Here is a 26301-nt window from a genome sequence, read left to right on the forward strand (position 1 = left end):
TATCTGGAGCAGTTATAAAATGTTATGTTCTAGATAATTCGGTGAGCAGAATGTTTTCCAGGATTCCCGTCTTCTGTTTCCCGATTCTTGCTGCCCTGCATTATTTACGACTTAAAAACCATCCGATCGATGAATACCACAATTTTAGGAGAGCGCGGCGCCAATAGCCATATACAAGTCCTCTTCCTGCTCGCCAAATTGTACTTTTTTATTTTAATGAAAAGAAACAAAATAAACTGTGATATAAATGATATTGATACTATTAATAATAGCAATAATTATTCTCGCGGTACAGTAATAAACACAAACTTAGACATTTACAAAATCAAGTTGTCCACGGGATCCAAATATCACACCCAGACTGGGCTGCTCTAAGCAAGCAAGCATATAGACATGTTTTTGTTGCATTTTTATTTACAGTATTTAGCCCATGAACACGTAATTACATGGTATTTAAATTAGTTACATTTGGATGAAGAAATTAACTGTTTTTTGTTGCTGTTGTAATAATCATGTTTCAATTTTCCATAAGAGAAGGTCAAGAGGATGAGTGAAAATATTCTGCAGTATAACCTTTCCTTGGGTTTACAAAGTGCGATTCATATTGTAAAAAAAAAAAAAAAAAAAAAAAAAAATTATATTTACATCCGAAAATAAAAAAGAACAATCTGTGGGTCTTACTATAGGCGCAGCATCCAACCCTAAAATCATAGTATTTTTTAAAAAACACGACTTTTTGTGACTGCAGCGAGCAGCAAGTCCTACTTTCACCAGCCGCCTCTGGGAACTCGATACCGACTGTTTACCGCGAGTCTGATGGGCGCGAGCAGGAGGGGCGCCATCGCGGACCTGCTCTATGGCCTCTGTGCACGCGCGCGCGCGTCTGTGTGGGAGCGTGTGCATGGCTGTCTGTGTGTGTGGGTTATGCGTAGGGGGTACTGTTCATACCTAAAGCAAGTGCTCTTTCTCAAGGGGTGCCCGGTACACAAAACTCCCCCCATCCCCACCCAAAATAAACCGTGTCCGTTTTTATCCCTTTTCTCTCTTGTAAACCTTCCGCGTCGCCTCTATCCATCGACGACGAACAGAAAAGAATTGAGAGCCGGTTCCTTTTCCCCGCGGTTCACGATGGCTTCTTCATCTACACCAACAGCTGAACAGAAGATGGTGGCACTAGTGGGAAACTTTGTCCTGCTTGTTGCTTGCCAAGTTTTTTTTTTTTTTTTTTTTTAATCCGTTTTTTTTCTTTGACGCTCCATCCACACAAAAGAAGATGATTTTCTTTATACACTCAAGTCTCACAATGCAGTGTCTTAAATAGCTTATTACAAAATTAATTCCTCAAATGTCTTCAGAAAGAAAAAAAAAAAAACACACTCAATGTGGCCTCGCTGGGAGCCCCGCCTCCCTCGTGTCCTCAGGCCGCCGCCCCCACAAGCTCCTCCCCCACATTCTTGCCCCGTCTGTTTTCAATCCATATTATAACATTTCCATACTGTAGTATTATCATATTTTAAAATCTTTATCATAGAAAAGTCTGTATCCAAATTATTATTTTTTTCCTTTAGAATGTCTTTTGTATTCAGGGAAAATACAGGCACAACAAATTTCTTGTGCTATATATTTTTTTTTATCAATATTTACGTGTATTCTTTTTCCTTGAATGAGAGGTGCGTTTCAGTGCTTATGTTAGTAACACATTTCCCACCCGGTAAATTTACAGTCCTCCGGTTTCCTGTTCCTTTTGTCCGCAGGATCCTTTTCTGCTATATGTGTGGCCCAGCCCGCTTCAATGTGAGTCGGCCCGTCCTCCTTTCCGTCCCCGTCCCCCCCCCCACCAGCTCCAGCCTTCAGTTCTGGGGGTCCTTGGGGCCCAGCTGCTCCTGCAGTTCCTTGACCACCTTCTCCAGGTGCTTGCGGGCCTCACGCTCGTGCAGCAGATCTGCCCGCAGCTGCTCGCGGTCCGCCTCCGCGTGCTGCAGTTTCAGCTGCAGCTCCTCGATCTGGGAATGAACGGGAGGGGTTAATGGTAGTGTCATGCCGGGGAATGGGGGGTGGGGGTGGGTATGGGCGAACACACCTCACAATTATACACAGTATCCTTTTCAGGTTGTTTTTTTGCTATCTGTATATATGTTAAATATACATAGCGATATTTAAAGAAACAGCATAGTTTGTGCTGTATGAAACATATAAGAAGCAAAAATATCGATATGCTCTCTTCAACAAATCTTTCCTATAATACATCCCATCATCCTAAACAGCCATATTACGCGTAAAAATGCTTATGGCGCTCGTTGCATGTTACTGATGAGCCCTAAACGTTTATTATTTTAGAAATGGGTGTCTCAATGCTCGCTGTCACCGCTGCTGTCACACCTCGCTGCAATGCCACTGCAGAGTATTCTGGCCCCCACCACCGCCCCCGCCCCACACTTCCTCCCACAGTGGACTAAAAGGGACAGTCTGGAGACAGGCTTCAGTGACCCGTGACGTGCCGGCCACCGTCATCCAATATAGACAATAAATAAATACATTTTGACGTGAAGGATAAATAAATAGCGAAGTGGGAAGTAAGTTTTCGGCAGGAGACGGCCGCCGAGACGTGACCGAGGGGCGTCACACCCACTTCACTTGTTTTGTCTGGTCCCCGTTCCCTGTCATGCCTGGGAGGAAGTTCACTTCACTTCCTGTTTCCCCGTTGAGGTAGCACTTATCTAACATCTGTGGTCAGGGCTACACCCATTTCTTATACAACACCGTAAGTGAAAAAGAATTCTGGTAAAAGATCAAAAAAAAAAAAAAAAAAGTGAAAAAATACTTTAAAGCTATTTTATGAGCCAGAAAAACTGCAGTGTAGGTAAAAAAATAAATAAATTCTTTTCTTCATATGGTTACTATATGTCACCCTGGATGTTAATGAGCTGGTTTGCTGCACATCGGGTGGCGCCTATGGAGTTTCTTGTATGTTGTTATGTTTGTGTCATGTGTAAACGCGCACATGCATTCAGACGCGGCCGCACGTTGAAATGCGCCCACCTGCGCAGAGTACTTGGCGCGCAGCCGGCCGGCCTCGCAGCCCTTGTCGCAGACGCGCAGCTGCCGGGCCTGTTCAAGCTCCCTCTTCAGCCGCGCCCGCGACTCCGCCGCCTCCTTCATCTTCTTCTCGCTGTCGGCGCGCAGACGCTCGATCTCCTTCCGCAGGTTGCGCTTGGCCTCCGTGGCCTCCCGCAGCTTCTCCTTCTTGGCCACCCGCAGGAACTCCAGCTCCTGGTCACGGGGAGACACCTCAGAGTCATCGAGTGTCATCACCCCGTCCTCCCAGCTGAAAACGCCCCCAGTTCAGGTGCTGATCTGCTCTGCCTGTTGACTCTCATCTCCAGGTAGTATTGGTGGAGATGGGTGACGAGTTTTTTCTCTTTTCCGTTCCGAAAGGGTTAAAGTTATGAGAAATGAGTCGACTCTAAACAGAAACTGAGTGCGCTTCCCTACTGAAACCCGAGCGACTAACAGCCAGCCTCCGTTTGGTGACACTCGTGGCTTTGCTCATGGGAAATCCTCTAACAGGGTGAGCATCTCAGTCTGATCAGTCCCTCTTTCCTCTTTCCTAAGTCTCTCTTCTCCTGCTGCTACTTGCCTGTGGTCTAAGCTGTGCCCCCCCCCCCATCCACCCACCCACCCACCACCAGCACCAGTGGTTTGAACTTTAACACTCCACGTTAACCAGATGCTGATTCATCACTGGCTGGGGGTGGTAGACTTTTTAGAAATAAGGTGTCTGGTGGGATCTTGCTATTTGAGTACCCCCAGCATTATTCGAGTGTCTGTCTTTTTCTCTTTTTTAATTTTTAATCAAGGCTTAATGCCCCCCCTGCCACCGCGCACCTGCTGAAGGCTCCGCTTGGCCTGCAGGGCCGAACCCAGCTTCTCCTCCTGCTTCACCCTCATCTTGATGATCTCGTGGAGAAACTTCTCCTTGGCCTCCCGGGATTCCAGGCCTCCATCCAGGGCCTGGCGGAGCGCCTCCAGCTCCGACTCCAGGGCTGGCCCGTGGTTCTCTGGAAGGGGGGCGGGGGCCTGCGTGCCCGGGGAGCTCAGGTCCTTGGCGGAGCTCGAGGAGGTGAAGGAGGGGGAGGACAGGGATGACAGGGAGGAGGTAACTGAAAAGAAGAATAGGAGAAGCTCACTGACGGGAAGAAGGCAGGGGCGGTTTGTGTAGCCCGTCTGAATTACAGGTTACGGTGATGGACGCCTCTGCAAGCAGGTCCATCCAGAAACCGACAAACCGTCACATTTCCTTGAGACTCTAGTCATTAGGGGGCAAACAAGCACTTGGATTCCTGGTGCTGAAGCTGTTTTAACTGGAATGTACCATGTTGTAGCGATGGGTGGGGGACTCACATTCCTCACGGCTCTCCACCTCGATCTCCACCTCAGAGTCCTTGTCCTCCTGGGGGGCCCTGCCGGCTGATGCAGTCGCAGAGGCACTGGGGGGCTCGGAAGCCACCTGGCCGTCGCCCGTCGCCCTCCTCTTCCTGGACCGGCTGCCCGTGGCCTCAGCCTGTGCCTCCTCACCAGTACAGTGGGAGGTGCTGGGAGTGGCCGGAGAGAGCTGGCCCGTCTTGTGCAGGGGGAGGGGTGTCAGGGCCACGTTGGGGGCCACGGAACTCTCCAGACTTTTGTAGTTGTAAAAGCTGAGGTGGACGCAGAGAGAGAGAGAGAGAGCTTCGGTCACCAGGGGCAGCGCGTCACACTCACGGATGCCCTTGCCAGCACAGCAGAAGTTCTAAATCGCCCATGTTTCCCCGTGAGCAGCGGCTGTTAGCCCGCAGCTCTACCTAGCGGCATTCGCCGAAATCACCCCCGGCAGCCGGCATCGCCGATCTCCAGAGCGCCATGTGTGCCGCCGTTCCAGCGGGAATCGGAGACACAGCCAAGCCCTAATCCGCTCATGACAGGCTTTTGGAATAAAGGGCTGGGCGTCTTTTTGGGGAACCCGACATCATTCCACGTACTGAAATAAGTCAGCCAATTTCCTTTGATTTACAGTGTTTTCCCTGAAGTCAGAACCGGTACAAATGTCGCTGGTATAAAGTAATATGAATAATAATAATAATAAAAAAAGAATCTTAGCTATCAGCTCAGCAGAATCTATCTTTATGGCAGGTGTCCTGCAGTATGAGCTAGTTAACCTGTAACTAGTTTGATCAGGGTGACCTGTATGTCAGGTTAACCCACCAGGTTATGGACAGATCTTGCCAGGTGTCTCTGGGCCACACGCCCAACTGTGACACCCAAGAAAATAAGAGCCTAAAGCCAACACGGTAACGAATACACACAGTCCGTGCGACATTTACCAGAAGGTCATGGGTTCACGTCCCACATCCCTTCACCCCAACCCTGCTGCCCTATCCTTGGGCTGCCGCTTTAACCCCGATGCATACTGGGCTGCCCCACGGGGGATTCTGAAAGCCCTGCCCCGATGGCGACCTGCTTCTTGACTTACCACTCGGGGAGGGGGGGTGTGAGGTCACTGCTCCCATCCCAAAAATAGACTCTTCTTGGAAGCTTGTTTTGTTTATGTAAACATCATTAAGTTTCATTTCACCAAGTGTTTTTCTTTTCTGACTGGTGCCCGCGGGGGACGCGAGGGCGCTGTACTCGCCGTACATGGTGCTAGAGCGGATCTTTTGGCGCGGACGCCGGCCACACGCACCTGTCCCGAAGTACTGCTGTCAGTCGGCTGGGCACCTCCTTCTCGCCGGAAGAGACGCTGGGGGACCATGGCCGGAAAGCGGACGGCCTCTGTCTGGGCTGGCAGAGACCCTGCAGGGGGTGGGCAGTGGCATCAGTTAACGTGTCATCAGCGCTTAATCAACACCTTTACGCGAACATTCTTTGTTCTGAATCTTTGGGAATCTGTCATGTTTAATCGATGTGTCTCATTATGGAAATCTCGTTATCGAAAGTTTATTAAAAATCAAAACAAAATTACGATTTGGGAAGGAGGTTATAAAATTCGATCCGGCCGATATTATATTAAAGAATGCCGAGGGTCCCCTTCTACTCGGCCTTATTGATTTCCTTTTCTTCTAGCAAGGTCACATTGCTCTGTTATTATCACAACTTCATCTGCCCACCTTATTTGCAGAGGCCGCGAGAGGCCGCAGCCAATCAGAAGGCTTCTCCTTATCAGCTGACGGAGAATGCGAGAAGTCCTCATGTTTCGACTTCTTGGCTGGGATGGAGTCTGGAGCCTGGAGGGAGAAAAAGGTCTCGTAAGTTCACAGGAGAAATATTTTAGCAGCAGAGTTTATAGGCAAGGGTAAGGCGGGGGGGTGTAGATGAGGCGCAGCCAGGTAGTTCCACGAGACACCTAGGATGTCTGTCTCTTATCAGTGCGAGCAAACTTGGCACGGGAGCCGGTCTCGAAATAGCGCTGAATTAAATATGAGTCCAGAAGTGTCATACACTCCCTCTCATTACACACACGTGTGTATAAATAGGACGCACATTAAAGATAATGGTGGAGGCAGGTGTTAGAGGGCAACTGTGCCTTACAGCCAGACATGCGAGAGAGTAACTGTGGAAGAGCCTATCCATAGAGAGAGTGTTTGGGGGGGGGGGGGGGGGGGAGGCTTGAGAAGATATTTCAGTGTAATCTGTTCACAAGAACAACCCCCCCCCAACCCCCTGCCCCCCCAGGCGATCTTCCCCCCCAGCACCGCCACGCTGAAGGCAGAACCTTCATCTCGCTGACACGCTGACAGATTTAAGAGCGACTGACTGACTGGATGGGATGAGTCAGCCCAGCCGGCAGGAGGAGACAGGAGGTGAGGCCCGGAAGGTGTGGCAATACCAAGATTGGGGGGGTGCTTTGCCTGGGTGTAATTATGTAGTAAAATATCCATTAAGGGCTAATTCTTGGAGTACGACACCAAATGGCACGCTGGACTCTGTTCTGCTTCCCTGGGGGACACACCCCCCCCCCCCATACTTTACACACACACCAGCACTGGAGGCTGGAGAGCACCCCCCCCTTGGCCAGTGCCGTGACCTGGCGGTGGCGGCGTGCATCGGCGGCCCGCGGCTCCCTGAAGCAGACAAGGGGGGGTCTGTGTGCTTGTTTATTGCGACGGGGCTGTGACTTCAGCCCCGCACAGCTGCACCGCCCTGCATGCCCCTGCCCCCCCGTGCCTTGCCGCTGTCCCCCCTCCCCCGGGGCAGTGAATGTGAGCGTGGCGTTCCCTCTGCAATTCCATCCCCCCCCCATCACGTCTTCGCTTAGCGCTACGGCGAGAATCTCGGGTCAGTAGAAGGTGAGCGTTGCCCCCCCCCCCCCCCCCCCCCCTCGACCACAGTTGAGTAACATCAGCGCCTCGCTGATGACCGAGGAATCGCAGGCCTGGTTTTGCCGGGGCGGTGGTTGACTCGACCGCACCTTTATATATATCAGCCTGACCCACGTCTGGCGGATTGGGGTGCGGAACCCCCCCAGCCAGGCCTGCTCACGGTGACGCTAACGACCTCACTGTCTGCCGTCTCCCGAATAAGGCCCCCCTACACCCAAACGTACTCCCACGTCTGCTACTTTCGGGAAGGGCTCCCTGCAGCATGGTGTGGATGGAGCGAATCTCACCACAGCCTGGACAGGAAGGGATTAACTGGGCGGCCCCCTTAGGATGCTGTCACAGACACAGACACTCATAGACACACACACACTCACAAACACACAGACACAGACACACACATGCCCCCCGGCACTGACCGAGTGACTCCAGCACAAAGGCATTTGGCAAGCTGCTGCCTATATTCCTCTCCGGGGGGGGTGTACAGGGTGGTGCATTGAGCTGTGAGGGAGGTTAGAGTAGGGCAGAAAAACTGCAACAGGTGTGGATGCCCTGCTACAGTGGGGGGGGGGGGGGGGGGGAGACGAACAGGACCATTTTGGGGAGCCGGAGGGCCGGCCTACCACTCACAGGACCGTGATACAGCGGCTGCAGGGTGTGCTAGCCACTCCATCACACAGAACACTTTGGTACACTCACACAGAACACTCACACGGAATGCACCGGAACAATCACATGGAACACTCCAGTACACTCACATGGCACCATGAAACACTACAGTACACTCGCACAGAACACTGCGGTACACTCACACGGAACGCTGCGGTACACTCACACGGAACGCTCCGGTACACTCACACGGAACGCTCCGGTACACTCACACGGAACGCTCCGGTACACTCACACGGAACGCTCCACAACACGGCTAATTAGCCCTGAAAGGCAGCGACAGCGGGGCAGGGTGACAGAGGCCAGCCGGCCGGGGACCGCACATGGGCTTTAACCCCCTTCCCCCCCCACCATGTGCTGCTCTCCGCTGGCGGATTACACGACTCCGGTCTGGCAAATCTGCCAGGAATCTGAAATCATGGGATCAGGGGTTAGAAGTTTTACAGCTGCAATGGGGCAGGGGGGGGGGGGGGGGTTGGTGATTCTGCAAATATGCGGGCGTGGCCAGAAGGCTGCATCAGTCAGTCTCATAAGCAGTGTACTTTATCAGCCCGCCTTACCCCCGTCAGGTCTCCTCGTGCTCGTTTCCGGCTGGGGGGCGGGGGCTGGGCTTGTACTTGACAGGATGTGAAAAGCGCCAGTCAGACCCCGGAACCTGAATATCGGAAGTGAAACGTGCCGAGAGTGTTGGGGGACAGACAGTCCCAGCATGTTGGGCGCAAGGCGTTGCTTTCTGTCTGAGAGACCGGCACCCCTCCCTCCCCACCCCACCCCCCCTTCAACACCACGATAAGGCGATTCATTGCAACACAGCAATGTGCTGGCTGGGACAGACGCATTACGCTGACCCCTGCAGGCCGGATGTTGCACCTTCAGATAATGGGCTCTGGGTTTGCTCGCTAAGAGCCATGCTCAGACTACAGCTTGGACGCCGCATTCAGGCCCATGCTGAGACCCTGGCTGTTTCTGAAAACTCTGCTCTGTCACCCTTGTGCACACTCCGTTCTAGCACCAGCCTAGCCCTGCCTCCCCCCCCCCCCCACAAGCCACCCTCGCAGACGGATGTGTGAGAGGGCAGGGCGTGCTGCTGTTATCTAGAGACGTTCTGAGAAGGCGTCCCTCGTCGGTGTGAAACCAGCCTCAAAGTTCAACTACACTTCCCTCTGCACCACCGCCCCCCCTCCCGCCGCACCCTGCCCGAATCACACAGCGCGAGTTACTTCGCCTTCGCAGATTTACCATTAACCGAGGTGGTTTGAGGTGTGCAGCAGCTACTGGATTGCATGTTTAATGGGTTTCCATCATGGCCTTTCCGACAGGACAGAACAGCAGAGCTGCACCGACATACAGGCCGGTGGGCGTGTCTGAAGCATTGCACCCCCCCCCCCCCGCCTTGTCTCCTGTGTCCTGGGTACCAGGTCCGTCCCCAAATGAAAAGCCAGAGACCAGCACACAGAATGGGCCAGATATCCAGTGCCAGTGGTTGACGCAGAAGCGGTCTCTCAGACCACCGACCACCAGCACCTGCCCCCCTCCATCACCACCTGCCCCCCTCCCTCACCGCCTGCCCCCCTCCCTCACCGCCTGCCCCCCTCCCTCACCCCCTGCCGCACCATGTGCCGGACGTTCCCTCACTTCCTGTCACACGCGCTGTGGTGACTTCCTGCCATGGCGTGCCGAGCGCTGCCCTCTTCTGCAGCTGAGCCAAAGGTGACTATCTCATGTGTGTGTGTGTGTGTGTGTGTGTGTGTGTGTGTCATATGGCCAGGTGTGGCATTCACCACTGACACTACTGCTCCTGAATATCTGTGTGTGTGTGTGTGGGCATGTCCCCACAATGTGATAAAAACCTGTAATTTCAACGTTGTGGGGATATTTTTTTTCGGTCTCTGCAAAGAAAAACTCAATTGTATAAAAATCTGAGACTGCAATCAAAAAAACTAAAAATCAGAGGTCCGGAAAGTAAAAGTCCAGTCGAAGATTTTGTTTCAACCAACCATTTGAGTATAAAGAGTCACAGACAGAGAGGACTCAGCTGCTTGGCTGATCTTGGACTGGATTTTTACTTTCTGGGCCTGAAATTTCCACCTCTGCTAAAAATGTGAAAAGTCTTGTATTTTGTTTGGTTACTTATGGTTAAAGTTAGGTGTGGTTAGGGGTTCAGGTTGGGATGCCCACAAAGAGACACATAGATGTGTGAGTATGGGACGACCCACCCTTCTGGTGACCAGCATCCCCGCCCCACGACGAGGCCGGAAGGGAGGGTCTTCCTGCCGCCTTTACGGGGAGGTAAGGATGCTGGGCACGGCAGGCAGACAGCTTGCAGCTGAGCAGAGACCGCAGAGAACGCCCGTCTGCGCCCGGGCTGCTGTGCAGGTGTCAGACACCCCCCCCCCCCCACCCGTCTGTCCCTCCCGTCACACCGCTCTGCCTGCCGCTTCTCGGCCTCGCTCGCTCACTTCCTGTCTCTCTACCTGGGTATCGAAGCAGAGTAGGAGGAGGAGCAGGAGGAGGAGGAGGTCGCCCAGTACTGAGCACCCCTGATACCCGGCCGCCTCCCCGGGGGAGGCGCGGAGGTCGCCGTGGGCCAGCACTCCGTTGGTATGGAAACAGGCGCTTAGCGATCAGTCATTTTTTTTAATGGCGAATGCTAGCGCATTAACGAGTACTGGGCCGCCGGCCACGTTAATGGTGCTGAGAGCTCATTTGGGGACCGCGCTGCATTTCGCTGTGCACCTCTGCTCTCCATCCCATAATTATTGCATGAAAGTGCATATCACTTGGGTGCTGGGTTTACTCACATTTACAGGTTGTTCCCTGCCTGGTGTCCTAGGCTCCTTGGGATGGATGGATGGATGGATGGATTGATTGATTGATTGATTGATATTTTTGCCCCTGGCTACATTGATAGAGGCAGTACAGATCCAGGCTGTGCTTCCTTCCCGTCCTGCTGGGTGGTGCATTATCAGCCCGACACCGAATATGACACCCGTCATCCAGACCTGGCCAAGCCCAGCTGCCCCCCCATTACAAATGAGCCAACACGACAGCCAATGAGGAACAGGAACACCACATCCGAATATTATCACTGCTTGTAATCTCATCCCCTGCGGCTGGTACTTTTTTATGAACTAAAAATGCATTTAGACTTTTTTAAATCCGACTCGGAGCAGATCCCCTCACACCGGGTTACGGCTCAGTGCCGCGTCTCCAAGGCTGACAGGAACAGCGTCAGACCGCCAAGGACCTTGAGATAAGCCTCTCATTACCACCGCCGCAGTCGGTTTCCCAAAAATGGCTGTCCCGTGCCGAGCCTGCGCCGAGGTTTTTGGTTCCAGGAAGATTCCAGGCGCTAGACATAACAGCCCCTGACTGGAGACACTCCCAGACACCACAACAAGGAGTGCTGCGCTAAATCGGGCGCTGATCTCAGTGGGGCCAAGCCCTGACGGGGTCCTCGCTGCCGGCCACATCAAAGGCTGTCCGGGCCGCGCAGCCAGCATGCCGGTCCTGCAGCTGCTTGGGGAGCCGAGCAGATGGGCCCCCCGAGGGCCGTGGGGGTGCGGGGGCGCGGACAAAGGCTCACGTGCACAAGCACACCGCTGTGTTCACACAAACGCACCCATATGGGTATGGGAAAATGCAAGGTGACCACACGGCCGTGGTATCACCAGAGGTAGCGTGAGGGCGGAGCCATCACCAAGATGGCAATGGGAGGGGCCCAATGGAACCAGCCTGGCACGGGTCCGAGGGAGAGGGGCCACACTTCCGCCAGGCAGTTTGCTTTGGCAACTGTTTCTGTGGGAACCCTGTGAGTCCAGTTCCCAAACGAGAGGCGGGGGAGGTTCGGGGGCGGGGGTGGGGGGGAGGCGCCAGGAACGTCGCCCATAAGCAAACACAGCTGGACGCTTCCACTCTGGACAGCGTCCATGTCAACACGGGATTCTCCCCAAAACCATTTTAACCCGGGACTCTGAGTGTGGAGAAGGCCGTGCGACACGTGAGACGCAGAGAACGCCATCCGGGTCCGCTGCCTTAACCCAGTGACGCCACCTACAGGTTGGCAGGAGAGCCGCGTTCATGTCGGGAGCTTCTAACCAACTGGAACATCGAGTCCTGGAACGAGTCGCTTTTGCAAAACGAGGAACCCGGGCGGGTGAATCCTGCCGCTGAACACAAATGTTTGGTCTAAACACATTCATCCCCGTGCTGGGGAGGGACACGGCTCTTTGCCTTTGTATGCTGGCACTGAAAAAAGCACTTTTTAAAGGTTTTCTTTGGGTAGGTTTCATTAGGCCGCCAGGCCCCGGGAAGCAGGGCAGATCCCCCCCCCCCCCCTGCTTTTCTGGGGAGTCCTCTTCGAGAAGCTTCACACACAACCCAGGAATTGGCCTTCTGGCCAAAATTCTTTCCTTACCACCAAAAAGGTCGCTTTAAACGTAAGCTGCCTCATTAAAATATTTAAAGGGGCCATGTCAAAAAAAAAAAGAAATCCTGCCTTTACAGCCCTATAAACCCCACTGACGGGGGGGAGGCGGGGGAAAGGTTGGGAACATTCCAGAATTCTCCAAACGATCTGAGACTCTGAATGGGAGTTGTCTGTAAAAAAAAAAAAATTGTAGTGCTTTAATCCCTCCCCCCCATGGTAAAGGCAAGGGCATGGGGCAGGGTGGGGGGGTGCAGCTAGGCCAGTCTGACCCCAATGGCTCTGTCTTTAGCTGTTCACACTCTGGTAAAACATGGACAGGGGATCACTGTCATTATTATGGCCGCTGTTGTTGTGGCTGTAGCTGCTATGGCAACGCATGCATAGTAAAATCGGTCAGCGAAGGGTTAAAGGTGTCTGGGTGATGGCAGTGGCCTGGGAGAGTGACAGGGAAATGCACCGTGTATACACACACACGCGCGCACACACACACACATACATCAGGTAAAATTAGGGAGGCCCGTATCCCATAACGAATCACACCCACATGATGCCCCCCCACCCCCACGATGGCCCACATGGTGCGTCATGGTAACCGGAGATTGTCACTATAAACTATCTGGGGCAGAAAGATGACACCCCTGGGTCGGGTCAGGTGAAGAGGGGGCGTCACCTCAGAGCCCCCTCGCAAACTTGCTGGATCTGACCGACTGCGGCCCCTACCCAGGGCTCCCCAAATCCAATGCAGCTTCCTGGAACCGGAAGGGGGCGGGGGGGGGGGGGGGGTAACGAGATGTGAGAAGATGGGACGGGGCGGAAATGACCCCCCTAGCGCGCAGACGGCGGCGCTGTTCCAACACGGAGCCCCCCCCCCTCCTGTAGGCCTCCGCGCAGAGCCTCAGATCCGGTGACTAAGCGGGAAAGCCGGCCTACACCTTACTGCTCTCCGTCGTATTTCTGTAAATATCCGATGGAGGAGAGGCTGCGTCCACAGGCAGAACCTTACAGCCAGCACATTTTTATACGGCAGCCGTGCAAATCGGGACTGACGTGGTAGCGCAGATACCTGGGACTGACCCCCCCCGGGACACCATACAGGCTATAGCCTCTATATCTGCATTAATCCTCTAAGACAGTGTTTCCTAACACTGTTCTCGAACAGCCCCCAGTTACGCCACGTTTTTTTGCATGTCAGCAGCAGAGAAGGGAAGGGCAGCCCTGACTGGAATGTAGACATCGTGCCCTTTCTGCCGGGATCATGCGTGCCTCTGAGGGCTGTGTGATCCGGAACATCGACCGGCTGGGGGGGAGGGGGGAGGCCGAGGCCGGGGGTGTCCCCCCAGTATGTCATTAGTGTACCGTCTTGCCCGGAAGCAGCATCTAACCCTAGTGGAGGTACTATTATTAACATTATTATTATCAACATAATTACAGATCATGTACAGGAAATAATGTAATTAGTGGCAGCAGAAGATGGTAGATGGACAGACGTACAGACGCTTACGGAGACGCATGCAGGTAAACGGCTGCGCTGTGCTGATCGCGCACAGAGCACGTCCCTGCCACAGCAGTGTAACTTTAGCTACACATGGCACCCCATGTTCGTCCAAAAACAAACTGTTTTCTCAGCAGCCCGGACTGCATTTCCTCTGTGGGAGCTCAGACAATCGCTCTATTTATACGCGTGCTACAATGAGCAGTTAAGAATAGCAGGCTGGGACAGCACACAGGAGTACTGCCTCTCTCTCTCTCTCTCTCTCTCCGTCCCACTCTGCCTCTTCTTGCGCCGGCAGCACCTCTGTGGGATGAGCGCATTTCAGGCCCGGCTCGAGGATGCGCGGAGGCCCGGCGTTAGGTTACCCTGGAAACGCCACCACTGCCAAGGCGGAAGAGGGGGGGGGGGTCTGCAGGGGTTGCATGATGCGGCCGGACTGCTGGCAGAGGTTTCTGCATGCAGGGACGCAACCTTGGTATGCCACCCCCGATGGCGGGGAGAGATAGTGGAAGGTGGGGGCGGGGTCATCCAATTAGCCCCCGGGCCGTGGGATTGGGAGAGGCGGCCGGAATAGAGAACGGGGAGTGTGTGCACTGGCTAGCGGACAAATCCGATTAGCCACCACCGCCGCATGTGGGGGGGGGGGCGTCGGCAAGCGTCACACGGACCATACGGGGCGTGGGGGGAGCCACGGCCTGTCTGACTTCCTAGCCCCGCGCCCACATGCCCCCCCTCACTTCCACGCCGGCTGCTGCGACTTCCAGGAGAAAATCCGTGGAACCCTTTTGCCGTCGCTCCCTAGCAACAGTGAGGCATTTTTAGAAAGAGAGAAAAGAGCCTCAGTTCCATGACTGAGTGTGTGTGTGTGTGTGTCATTTTTTTCTTCTTTCCTCTCTCCCTTGCCCCCCCCTCCTTCTCCCCCCCAGTTGTGGCACAGACACTCCTGCAGATGTGGAGGAGGATCGGTTCGTCCCGCTGGCTGGGAGATTGGTGGGGGGGAGGCCCGTTCACTGCTTCCTGTTGCTCCGTCCAGCACCGTCAGCAGAAAACAGGCCTCTGAATTAGCAGGTTAGGTGCTGAGGCATGGTGCCTTCGGGAGGGGGGGCTGCTGTGCCCCACCCCACCTGGGATCACCTTTTTTTTAATGATATATATGTGACCACAAACAGGATGTGCAAGGTGTCCATAGAATGACACACTTCTTCTGTGTGAAGCCCCCCCCCCCCCAAGGAGTGAGATTTTTGGTTCTGTATGCTTCTTCATTTCCTCCCAGTGAGATCCCAACCGGTACGCAAAGAGCCGTGTGCTTCCTGCGCACTGCCAGGTTTTGGGCCAGAACTACACTGCTGTGTTCATTACCCCACTCCGGTCCATTCGCCCTCCCCTGGTCAGCTTGGGGAGGCATCATTTTATCCTCCTTAAATGGGTGATTTCTCAAAGAATGACATGTGTGTAGCAGAACAATTAAAGATTAAAGCAGGCGGAGCAGGGTTTAGATCCCACGTACACCCGTGTGACCACGGCGGGGGCCACTGTGAATAACGGCCAGCTTGAAGTGTTGCTCATCACATTGTTATGCTCCTCAGTTTAGTGGGCACTCCAGAGCTTAATGGGGTAATGTTACATACCATGCTGGGGACAAACACACACATGGGGGGTTGTCTGTAACATAGCATATTTGAGTCCCACCACCCATTCCAACCTACACTCCACCATCAAACCCCCGCCAAGCCTATGAGGGCTATTATACTTTAAACCGATCATTAATTAAGTACAAATGTGCACCCTTAATAGGTGCAATTAACCTTCAGAGACAGGGGTCACCGTCGAGTCGAGACACACCGCCTATGGCACGGTCACCCCCAGAGGATGCTGGTGCATGCGCAAGTGAGGCTGAGCGTGCCAAGGTCCGGCCCAGATCCCGGGGCAGTCACGCGATTGGGGGTGGGAGGAGTCTCCCCCTCCCCCACCGCCTTGACCGACACCTTCAATCAGAAGGTGCTGGAAATCCTGGGAAAGCGAGGCGAGCGGAGGAATGTGAGACGGGGAATCAAGGATGATCCCGACAGGAAACGGACAGCGCTAGGCCAGCACCATGCTCTTTGGTCACCTGAGGACGTCCCCGTCAGTTTGGGCTGAATAGCTGGGGGGGGGCGCTCACCGGGCTGGAGCCACACCTGTGCTCACCGAGCAAGATTAATGGGTCCCTACAGCCCCTCAGAGCGGACCACACTGATCAATCACCAGCCAATTAATTTCCATCGATCTTATCAGCCTAATGACATAAACACTGGCAATCAAGAATGATAATGAGGCACAGCAGGGGGAGGGGGCGCTTTCCGGGGAAGGGGGAATCGCCCGGGGGCCGCCAGCACCCTGGACGTACCCAAGATTTATGCTTACACTCGCATGGGACGGTCCAGGCCGCAGAGGACAGTCATAGTATCTGGTTCACCCCGTTCATAGTGAAACCCGCAGGCTGTGAAATCTCTCAGATATCACCGACCGAGATCGGACACGAAACGGCGGACTGGAGACAGCGAGGAGGCAGGTGACGAGAAAAGGGAACAGGGCAGGGCCGTGCTGCCAGAGACCATGACAGCCGTCATCCTGACCAACGTAAGGTAAACAGTTTCTGTGGAAGCGCTAAGATTTGGAGCGCAGGGCGGCCCGGACAGCCTTGCACCTGCGTTCCAGACCGCGGGAGCTCCTGGTGCGGTTTGGGGTGCCGACAGCGTCTCCCGACATCGATGTGCCGCGCCTGAGGATGCTTCTGAAGGGGTTCGTTGCCACAAGGAGGGCTGTGTGATCCGGAACATCGACTGGCCAGGGGGCGGGAGGGGGGGGGGCGCCCCCGGGAGACCGATGAGTTTTTACCAGTGCTGGAATCAATCATGCTCCGTGCTCAGGCCCTCTAATACACCCCTAAGGCCCCCCAGGGCCGCCCACGTCTCTCGGGATGGGGAGGGGGGGGGCAACGGCAAGGTGGGGTGGTCACAGTCTGGGGCCTGGCGTACTGACCGCTTCGTGACTGTTAATTCTGTAATTCTGTTCTCAGCTCCTGTGTCCTTCCCCCCCCCCAATTAATTATCCATCTCGGCAGCGATATGGCAGGACACACAAGGGCGGGGGGGGGCACTGTGTAAACCATGATGGAGCACCTGCTCCTGATGGGGGAGTCACTCCCCAGGTGTGTCGGCCCTTACACACATCTGGCAGGCTTTTAAACCTGGGGGGGGGCATCCCTTTTGGTGCCGGCCTGACGTCAACAGCGTGCAGAAACAGCGGCTAAATGGAGCTGTGTGCTCGTCAGTCCCCGAGAATGAAAAACAGCGGCAGGCCGAGGTAAGCACCATTTATAGGTGCTGGTACTGGGCTGGGTGGCAGGCAGGGAGGGGGGCAGGTGTTCGGTTGATTGGTGGAGATAAAAGGAGGTGGTAAAATGAAAGCTGGGCTGGGGGGGGGGGGGGTGAGGGTGTGAGGGAATGGTATGTGAAGGGAGGGGGCCGTAGGAACCGTAAAAACTCTGTGAAAAGGTGAGGTGAAGTTGGGGTCGCCGTGCTAATGCAGGCCAGTGGCACGGTGATTTTCTGTCTGTCGTGGGGAGTTCAACTGGAGGTGAGGGATCAGTCCAACACCCCCACCCCCCCAGTCGTAAACAGTCTGAAGTTTATAGCCACTATTCTGTTTGTTGTTTCGCCACATTCACCCCCAAATGCCCCGTCCGGCCCTAGCCCTCCAGATGCACTGTGACACTGGGTGGGGGAGACCGGTTGGGGGCGCCGTAAACACCAAAGGGGAGGGGCATGAACTAACCATTACCTTTTTCATCAGGCAAAAATCACAGACAGCCTAGTGAGGGCCAAGGCACCCGCTCTGGGTTGTTCGGTGAGGTCATCCCATCATCACGTGACAGGATGGGCCCCCGTCTATGCCAGACTGGGCAGGACCCAGACTTTAATCCAGCCCCTGCACAACATGTCCCAGACGCCACAAAGCAGGTATGCTTAATTACTGTCTGCCGTCGGATGTTTGTGGGTTTACGCAGAAGTCATTCGAGTAGCCCCTTCCTCCCGCGATACCCCCCAAGTCCCCCCTCCCCCCAAGCCTTCGTAAAAACAAACAGAAGTGTGGGAGAAGTGCTAATGTTTCCATGCCGAATGACAGGAAGTGTCAGAAAAATAACAAGGGGGGAGGACAGGATGCTGTGGTAGAGGAAGGGGGGTGCATGCAAAGCTGGGAGCGTCCCCTTGCTGGAATCCTCCTTAATTAAAAAGGATCGTGTGAGCGCCAAAGGGCGGATGAGTTTACAGCGACGTGCCGGCGATGGCGGCCCCCGGGCGCGCTGTGTGGATACCCTGCACCGGGTTCTACCCCGGGCGAGGAGGAGCTCTGACCAAACAGCCTGACAGAGGGTCCGGCAGGCCACAACTCCCCGGCTGACTCTCCCTTCAGTTTATCGACGGGGTTGGCCGTCTGTCACGGGTCTGTTTGGTAGGATGTCACCCCCCCCCATCCCATGGCCTGGCCAATAAGGGGCTCCATCGCTGTCTAGAGGGCTGTTTCCATCCCGCGAATCCTACTCTACTAAGACAGACACGCCGTGCTGAGCCATGCTAGCAGTGATTGGCCTTCCCACTTAGCCCTTCCGGTGTACCCCGGCATCAGAATGTGCCAGGAATTGTGGGATATGTCGATGGTGTTCCGCGGTGACTTGGCATGTGTGTATTATTGTATGCTGTGATTTCGGTCCTGTCCAGTGTGATCTCTGCTGTTCAATGCGAGGAAGCAGCACAGACAGGACGTATTCCTGATGGCTTCCTGGGTGTCCCCTGGCACATGGAATGCCACCTACCCCCCTCCCCACCCCCCAGCCCCCAGCAGTCTCCTGAGAGCCGCGCTCGGAGAGCCCACTCGTACACGTGTGCACACTCTCCTCCATGCGAGGTTCCCCGCCCGCCCAGGCATGCTCAGATATTCCCCTTTCTCGGCACACTGGCACAGAGGAGCATGCTAAGACAGGATTGCAGTGGGGGGTGGGGGGGGTACCACTGCGAGAGGCCTAGAGTAACGCCATTTCATTGGCCACTGATTAGGCATCAGAAAACACTGGAATGACTCCCAACACCTACTCCACTGTCTACTATGAGGGTGATGAGCGCAGGGGGCGTGGCCTATGACGCACTGACCCGCCACCCGCTATCTCACCATTCGCCCTGCAGGCTGCGGGTCATGCAAGACGAGAGGTAATTAGTGCGGAGCACTGGTTTGTTTAGTGGCATGAGTCAGTTTACCAGAAGGGCACTGATTCACGGTGGGGGCATGCAGGTCAGCGGGCGGAACGTCATGAATAAACTCCCTCCCCCCACCCACAAGACAGGCTCTAGACTAAACTGTTGACATTAAGAAATACCAATCTGATCCACTGACCAAGTAGACACAGACATACCCTTACACACACACACACACACCAAGAAATGGTTTCAAACAAACAAAACTGCAAAGGACTCAACCAAGTTTGAGGGTCGGATGTACCAAGGCAGTCCGAGGGACGCGGGGGTGACCTCAGCCGGATGCTGAATATGCACGGTGGGGTAGCTGATCAAGGTCCCTCCCCCCCCCCCCCCAACACACACACACACACACACATAATGTGTGATTTGCATTCCTGTACTGAACCGCAGGTGGGAAGCTTGATGGGGGGTGGCGGTTACAGGCTGGGGGGGGGGAGGGGGGGTTAAGGGCCATGCAGGTACAGGCAGGAGCTGGAAATGCTACCGTCCTCAGGTTCCACGCTTAAATGCTGGGAGGGTGGGGCGTGGGGGGGGGGGGGGGTTGAGTCGGGTTTCAGAGCCACTCACCTGGGGGAGGGTGAGGGCACGGGGGTGGGGGGGTACAGCTATGGGTCAGACCCACAGCCCAAACCGGCGTCCATCCAGCCACACGCATGTCATCAAAACATGACCCCAATCCAGGGTGCTGTGCACTTTCACAACAAAATGAGGGCGTGAGGAAATGCAGAAGTTATGTACGTGGGGGGGCTTTTTGTGTCAGGGGAAGCACTGTTGACTGAAATGGGGGTGAGACACCCCCCGGCAGGACCTCGGCAGTCAGGCAGACAATGTGAGGGTAGTACACACCCAGCACACATACGCATACACGCATGCACGCCGCGCTCGCTCCCCCCCAGACCCCTGCACTACGCTCCCCCGCGCCTCATCTTTCATTCATGGGCCTGAGATGAGCCATCACTCATCGCTTGTTAGATAAAGCACCTGCCTGGCCGGCTGCCGTCACGTGAGCGGACCGCGTCTGTACATCCGCGGAACGCCGCCGAGGAGAAGCCTCACGTGAGCCATGCTCACCGTGGGCCCCCCCCCCCCCACATGCAGGCCTCCCCAGGACGAAAGGAAAAACCCAGTCTGCCAATGAGGCGAGAGACGAGCGAAGGCAATCCTCTCGCTCGAAGACGAGCCGCCGTTTCTGGTAAGCCAGCCTGCATACGAGGTGCAGGGGGAGGGGGGGGCACTGAAATCTTTCAGAATAAAAATAAGATCATTTTCTGGGAATGTCTGGGGGCGGGATCTTCACTGCGCGCACTCCAATCAGACGCACCGAGCATCTTCACGCCCTGAAAATTTTTGGATCATATTTCCTTTTACTTTTTTTTCCAACAAGACTTTTTTTTTTGTCCTTGTACTCTGCCGAATTTGGCAAGGGCTGTGTTTTTCTCCATAGAAACCGACATAACAGTCGAACACGGCCAAGCTCCTGCTCGACAAACAGAACCAAATAAAATATATCATCCCATAATTTAAGGCAATGGGTTCCCCCCCCCCCGCCCGCAGCACACATGCGAGGTTCCTTGGGCTTGGAAGGGCAAAGTCTTTCAGGAAGACGTCATTCGCTGAGCGCTCCTGGAGAAGACCTTTAATAGTCGAGCGAGGAAACAGACAGGGCTGAACCGAATTCACATCTTACACAAGACTTTTTAAATTAATACCATCTTCAGCTCAGATGCTGATTCGATCAAACCCGCCGGTCACCTGGAAACGACCCTCTATGATGTCATCCCCCAAAACCTGGATATTTATTTTTGTTACATAAGTTCCCAGGCCACAAGTGGAAGGAGTGATTCTTTTTGGGATCTGAATTTCCAGGGGCCGGATGGTTTTTTTACGGCTTGCGTTTACAGTTAGGTTGCACGCTTTTTTCATCGCACTGCCTGGGAGAAGCGACCGGTAACTCCTTGACTACAGGTTTGGTGACCTTCACCGGCCAGCCTGTAGGGGGCACTATATGCGTCCCGGCATTACATAAGGTCTCCTCTGCCTCTCCCGGTGACCTAGTCGTGGATTACGGCCACCGGCCTGGTAAGATTTTAATCTGCTGACCGGGTCCCCTTCACGTGGCACACAAATCCACGGTGACCCGTCGCGTCCATCTGCTGGCAACTACGCATCGCGGAGACAAGGGGCCCAGCTTCTTCCTTAAGCCTCAGCAGAGCGGGGTTCAAATCCCCCAAGAGCCCAAGAGTGCACATGTGGACTTCTTGCTGCTGCTATTTCAGACTCTTATTTTGGGGGGGGGGGGGGGGTGCTTTTTGCTCCCAAGGATGAGCAACTGTAATGCAAGGGTCCCTCAAGAAAGATTAGGGGAAGGGCTAATGAGAGGGGCCTCGAGGACGAAATGGGCCCCCTGCACACGTGCCCCTGGGGTACCGCCAGTGAGGCATCGGGTCGAGGCCACACCCCCAGCTTCCCCTCCCCACACTGCGCTCCCACTCTTCCCACCCACATCGGTTACATAACTACCTCCCCACCACACGGAGGCGCCGTTTCCGTGCCGACTCCAGCGGATTGTAGTTGGGCATGCTGACCCGTTCCCATGATGGCTGCTGCAGGCGACTCTCCCTGCTCTTCTCAGAAAAGACATCGGCCGCATCCTGACCCGCTCACATGAGGGGAGGGGGGGAAGGGTCTGGCGTGGGGGCTGCTGCTGAAATGTCCTTTCACTTCCTCTCCTGGGAGGCACTGGCGCTGAGCTCACTGCCGGGCGTCACTGCGACGAGGAGCGTCCTGTCTGCTGAGGCCCGCCCCCCATCACCGCCCCCCCCTGCCCCACCAGCCCTGCCAGTGGGGTGGCCGCATTTAAGCGTAACGTTAACCCACCTCGGCTATCCTGAGACCAGACTCCCATTCAAGACTTTCCTTCCTTCTCTAATTATCTGCAAATCAGCTCCAAAACCGGTTTGATTCCCCCCTCCCCCCCCGAGGAAGAGAGCAGAGCCGGACGGGTGGAGGGGCAGTGGGAGCAGGGTGGAAGCAGAGCAGAGCTCTCTGGAGCGAGGATATACCAATTCAAGTTGGCAGGAGATGAGCTTTTCCACTGACATGTGTCCCCAAGGTCCCCCCCCCTGCCTTTTTGGTGAACACACCCCCCAGTAACAACAAGAGGATAGCCACACACAAACGCATGTGCGCCGCACAGTGAGGAGAGAGTTGTCTTTCCCTGTCGAGACACAAAGACAGACACTCACACATGCATACACCTGCAGCTAGACACACGTGTTAAGCCTCACACACGCACACGCACGCACATGCATGCACACACACGCAAAGCAGTGTGAAGAGGGAAGGAGGAGCATTTTGTGGGGGGTGTGAGGGAAGGTATTTCCTACATTTTCCACTTGAACTGAACCGTCTTGGCAAAATGAAAATGCAGGGTAAGGAGGAAAGCAGTGCAGAACTGGAGAGAGGATGGACAAACTAAGGGGGGGGGGGAAGTATCTTGCGGTGTTCAGCCCCCTGTCTGCCTTGTCTTGACAGCGTGACTGGACACCAAAAACCCTGGCAGATTCCCACTCTGTGCTCTCCGGGCACGAAAGGCTCACCACACAATAAGTCCCCCCCCACTCCTGACACTGACTTTCAGGACAGAATCAGCCACGCTCAGCAGCAGGGTCACCATTCATGGGGTGAGGTGGGAGGTCTGGGGGCTACGGCTGTCTGCTCTGGTTTTGCGTGTGATTCTGTTTCTATGAGTGGGTTTATCTGTGAGTGTATCTGTCTGTGAGTGTGATGTCTGTGTGTCCTTGTGGCTGTGAGTGTTTCTGTATGTGTCTGTGTAATCTGTCAGTGTGTCTGAAAATGGGTTTCTGTGTGTGTGTGTGTCTGTGATTCCGTCTGTGAGTATCTGTCTGTCCATCTGTCTGTAAGTCTGAGTTTCTGTATGTGTCCATGTATCTATCACTTGGTCTGTGAGTGTTTCTGTATGTGTCTGCACATCTGTCAGTGAGTCTGTCTGTGCTCCAGTTGCTGCTCTGGACAATTTGGCCGCATATGAAGATACCATCAGTGGCAGGAAAACCTCAGCAGCAAATCTGTAGCTGATCAGAGATGGGACATGCGCACACACACGCAGACACACACAAAGAACTGAAAGTCGACAGTTTTCTCACACTGGCACTATCCTTTTTTTTTTTTCTTCTGAAGTCATACAAAAAGTCGCCTTTTCAATCCACACGCCATCTCCTGTCAGGGGCTCTTATCTCTGCTGGGCCATTTTCTCAAACTTTCTGCCGGAGCCATACATTTGCACACGCGCACATACTCAGACACGCGAGAACCCCCCCTCCGCCCCCCCCCCACCCCCCAAAAGAGCAGGAGAGCGCTGACAGCCGGCCTCCGAGCGGCCCGAGGCGGAGGTGTGTGATGCGGCCGTGCGCCAACAGCCCGGCGGCGCCAGAGAGCGGACAGCTGGTATCGTTTCGGAGAGATTTGTGCCGCGTTTGCTGTGAGAGCTCTAGCCCGATGTGGCTACAGTTCTAAGGCGAGCTTTTCAGGGACCTCAATGGCGTGACACTGCGCTCATGCGTCGTGGCGCACAGATAGACAAAAATATAGGCACCTCGACACGGACCATGATCGACGGCGAATCGGGGCCTGCTGGCCAAACAGCCCCCCCCCCCCCCCAAGTGACATACATCAAGGGAGGAGGAGGGGGTGGCGCATTGGAGGAGAGCGTCCCTTGCTTGTCATGCGGGTCGGCCCTACCTGCCTTCCGGCCCTGGGAAGGCGACGGCGACCGAGGCTGTCCTTGTGCCGTACCTGTGTCTGCCCGTGGGCATGGGGGGGGGCAGAGCAACTAGCGGCTTGCGTGAGAAAACAGACGATGGGAGCAGGTGGCGCGGGGGCGGGGGGCCGGTGCAGGGCCCGGAGCGGGGTGGACTCCGCTGCCCTCTTCTGCTGCGAGTCGCCATCTGCCTCGGTCGGCCTGTCAGGGCCTGTGACTCACGTGAAGGCCGGCCGGCTCGGCCGTGGGGGCGCGCTCCAAATGTCACCCCCACCCCACCCACCCACCCACCTACCCCCGTCAGCACCCTGCCAGGGTGCCCAACTTCACACAAGGACCACGGCGAGCCGCAGGAGCTTCTGGGGGGGGGGGGGGGGGGGTTGCCGGCGTTGACGGCGTTGACGGACGCTTCTTAATTAGGCTGACGGCCGTCTTTGTCACAGCTCACCACCTCGTCATTCTGCAGGGACAAATACTGGCCCCAGTTGATTGGCCCCTTGAGTGCCCCTCCCCTGTCACTCACCAACTCCAGACATATGATTGGCTAATGATAAAGTTGGCTCCTCTGTCTGAATTATGGCCCCTCTTATGCCCCCCACCTTAAAAAACCCTGCCATCCCTGTTACTCAGTCCCCCCCGGCCGCTTCACCAGACCGACAAGGAAAGATGAGGAACGAGGCAGAGGAAACAGTCCGGATCCATTTGCTGGAGTGGAATGAAACGGCGAAGCTCTGTAGAGCCAGACACTGCCAGCCATCCCACGGAGGCTTTCGCTACGCCCCCACATACGCCACCCCCTCAATCCCTCAACCCCCACCGCCTCAACAAATCACCTAATACATTAAAGCAGGAAGGTTCTTCGAGACACGGCTGCCTCCGACGAGGCACTGAAAATGACGCGCGGGCGGGAGGTTCTGTTGTGTCTGGTGAGCGTGCGGCGTGGCCCCGGGCGCTATCGAGGCCCCCAGGGGGTGCCAGACCTGAACGCCAGAGCCTGGGGCTAATTACCACCAGTGACATGTGTGATATACGTCGCTGGCCTCCAGTCTGTATCTCTGTGTGTCTGTGTGTGTGCGTGGGAGACACCATGTGTAAGTTCAGCACTCTCTCTGACGCATGCAAAAGAAAGGGCTAACAGGCCATTAATTTCTGAGATCCGGCTCTCTCTCCCTCTCTTGCTCGCTCTGTCTCTCTCTCTCATCCTCTCTCTCTCTCCCTCTTTTCCCCTTTTCCCTTTGGAATGGGAAAAAAATTAAATTCCGCCGCGCTATTTCCAAGCAAGGTCGCTGAGAGAGGGCATGGCAGGATGCCAGAGTTTTCATTCCCTTACTCTCTCTCTCTCTCTCTCTCTCTCTCTCTCTCTCTCTCTCTCTTTCCCTCTCTCTCTCTCAGCTAAGAGGGGCAGAGGAGGGGGGAGCCACACTCAGGAACTCAATAATAAGTTTCAGCAGTCTAGCCAAAAGGCTCAGGGGCCAGACTGCAGCTGTTCCATCCTCCTGCCGCTCCTCCCCCCTCCGCTGCCGCCCGCTCCTCCCCCCCCACCCCCCGGCCCATGTCCGCTCCACAGAGCTGATGTATTCCGCAGGCAGGCGCACGCTCCCTTAAAGAGACAGGCCACATTTTTCTGCCCTGAATCAGTCCAATTACCGTGACCGCTAACGCGGAACAGAGCTGGCCATTCTTACACCAACCTTTTTTTACGGGACCCCCACCCCTAGAAACTCCACCCCAACACCCCTAAAAAAAAACCCCACCCCCTCATCTCTCATTCTTCCTCTCGGGACTCTAGAGAGCACTACAGTGGGATTTGGAGAGACAGGGATGTGTGCTGAAATATGCTGAATGGTTTTCCTCTAAGCCATAAAAAATTCCTTTCAGGGAAGGCAGTGCCACCTTTTTGGTGGTGGGGGGGGGGGCTTCAGATGTTGGAAAGAGCGGGAAAAGAAAAAAAGGGGAGCACAAAAAGAGGCCCCTCTCCAGGAGAGGAGCTGTGATTCACTTGGGGTGAGGGGGCTCCCCTCAGATCCCGCTGAAGTGTCCGATTCCGCCGTCTGGCAATATCACTCCCATGGATGGAAAAGCGGGATCGCGGAGGAAGCCAGAGCTCAGCCATTGGAGTGGCTAGCTGAGCACCGCTATTTAAAAATATCGATATACGCACGGTATACGTGATTCATTCGCGGCGTCTCATCATGAGAGCTAAAACTAAAGCGAAAAGAAGTAAGTTAGCTGGAAATCCGCAGAGAGGCGGATCAGCGCATGCGAGTGTGTCTCACGGCGGCGATGGC

General features: G+C 55.0%; 1 protein-coding gene across 1 annotated transcript in view; it reads right to left on the bottom strand.

Moving 5' to 3' along the window:
• Positions 1-392: 392 nt before the first annotated feature.
• Positions 393-26301, bottom strand: part of skia (v-ski avian sarcoma viral oncogene homolog a) — a 50302-nt gene continuing 24393 nt past the window's right edge. Inside the window, exons 2-7 of the mRNA XM_023841479.2 lie at positions 6141-6257; positions 5717-5826; positions 4402-4694; positions 3886-4160; positions 3040-3270; positions 393-2003 (exon numbers count right to left, since the gene is read on the bottom strand). Of these exons, the coding sequence (XP_023697247.1) occupies positions 1851-2003; positions 3040-3270; positions 3886-4160; positions 4402-4694; positions 5717-5826; positions 6141-6257 (1179 nt within the window). The 3' untranslated portion in view covers positions 393-1850. The remainder of the gene's footprint in view (positions 2004-3039; positions 3271-3885; positions 4161-4401; positions 4695-5716; positions 5827-6140; positions 6258-26301) is intronic.

This window comes from Paramormyrops kingsleyae, chromosome 6 (genome assembly GCF_048594095.1).
Source record: "Paramormyrops kingsleyae isolate MSU_618 chromosome 6, PKINGS_0.4, whole genome shotgun sequence".
NCBI lineage: Eukaryota > Metazoa > Chordata > Actinopteri > Osteoglossiformes > Mormyridae > Paramormyrops > Paramormyrops kingsleyae.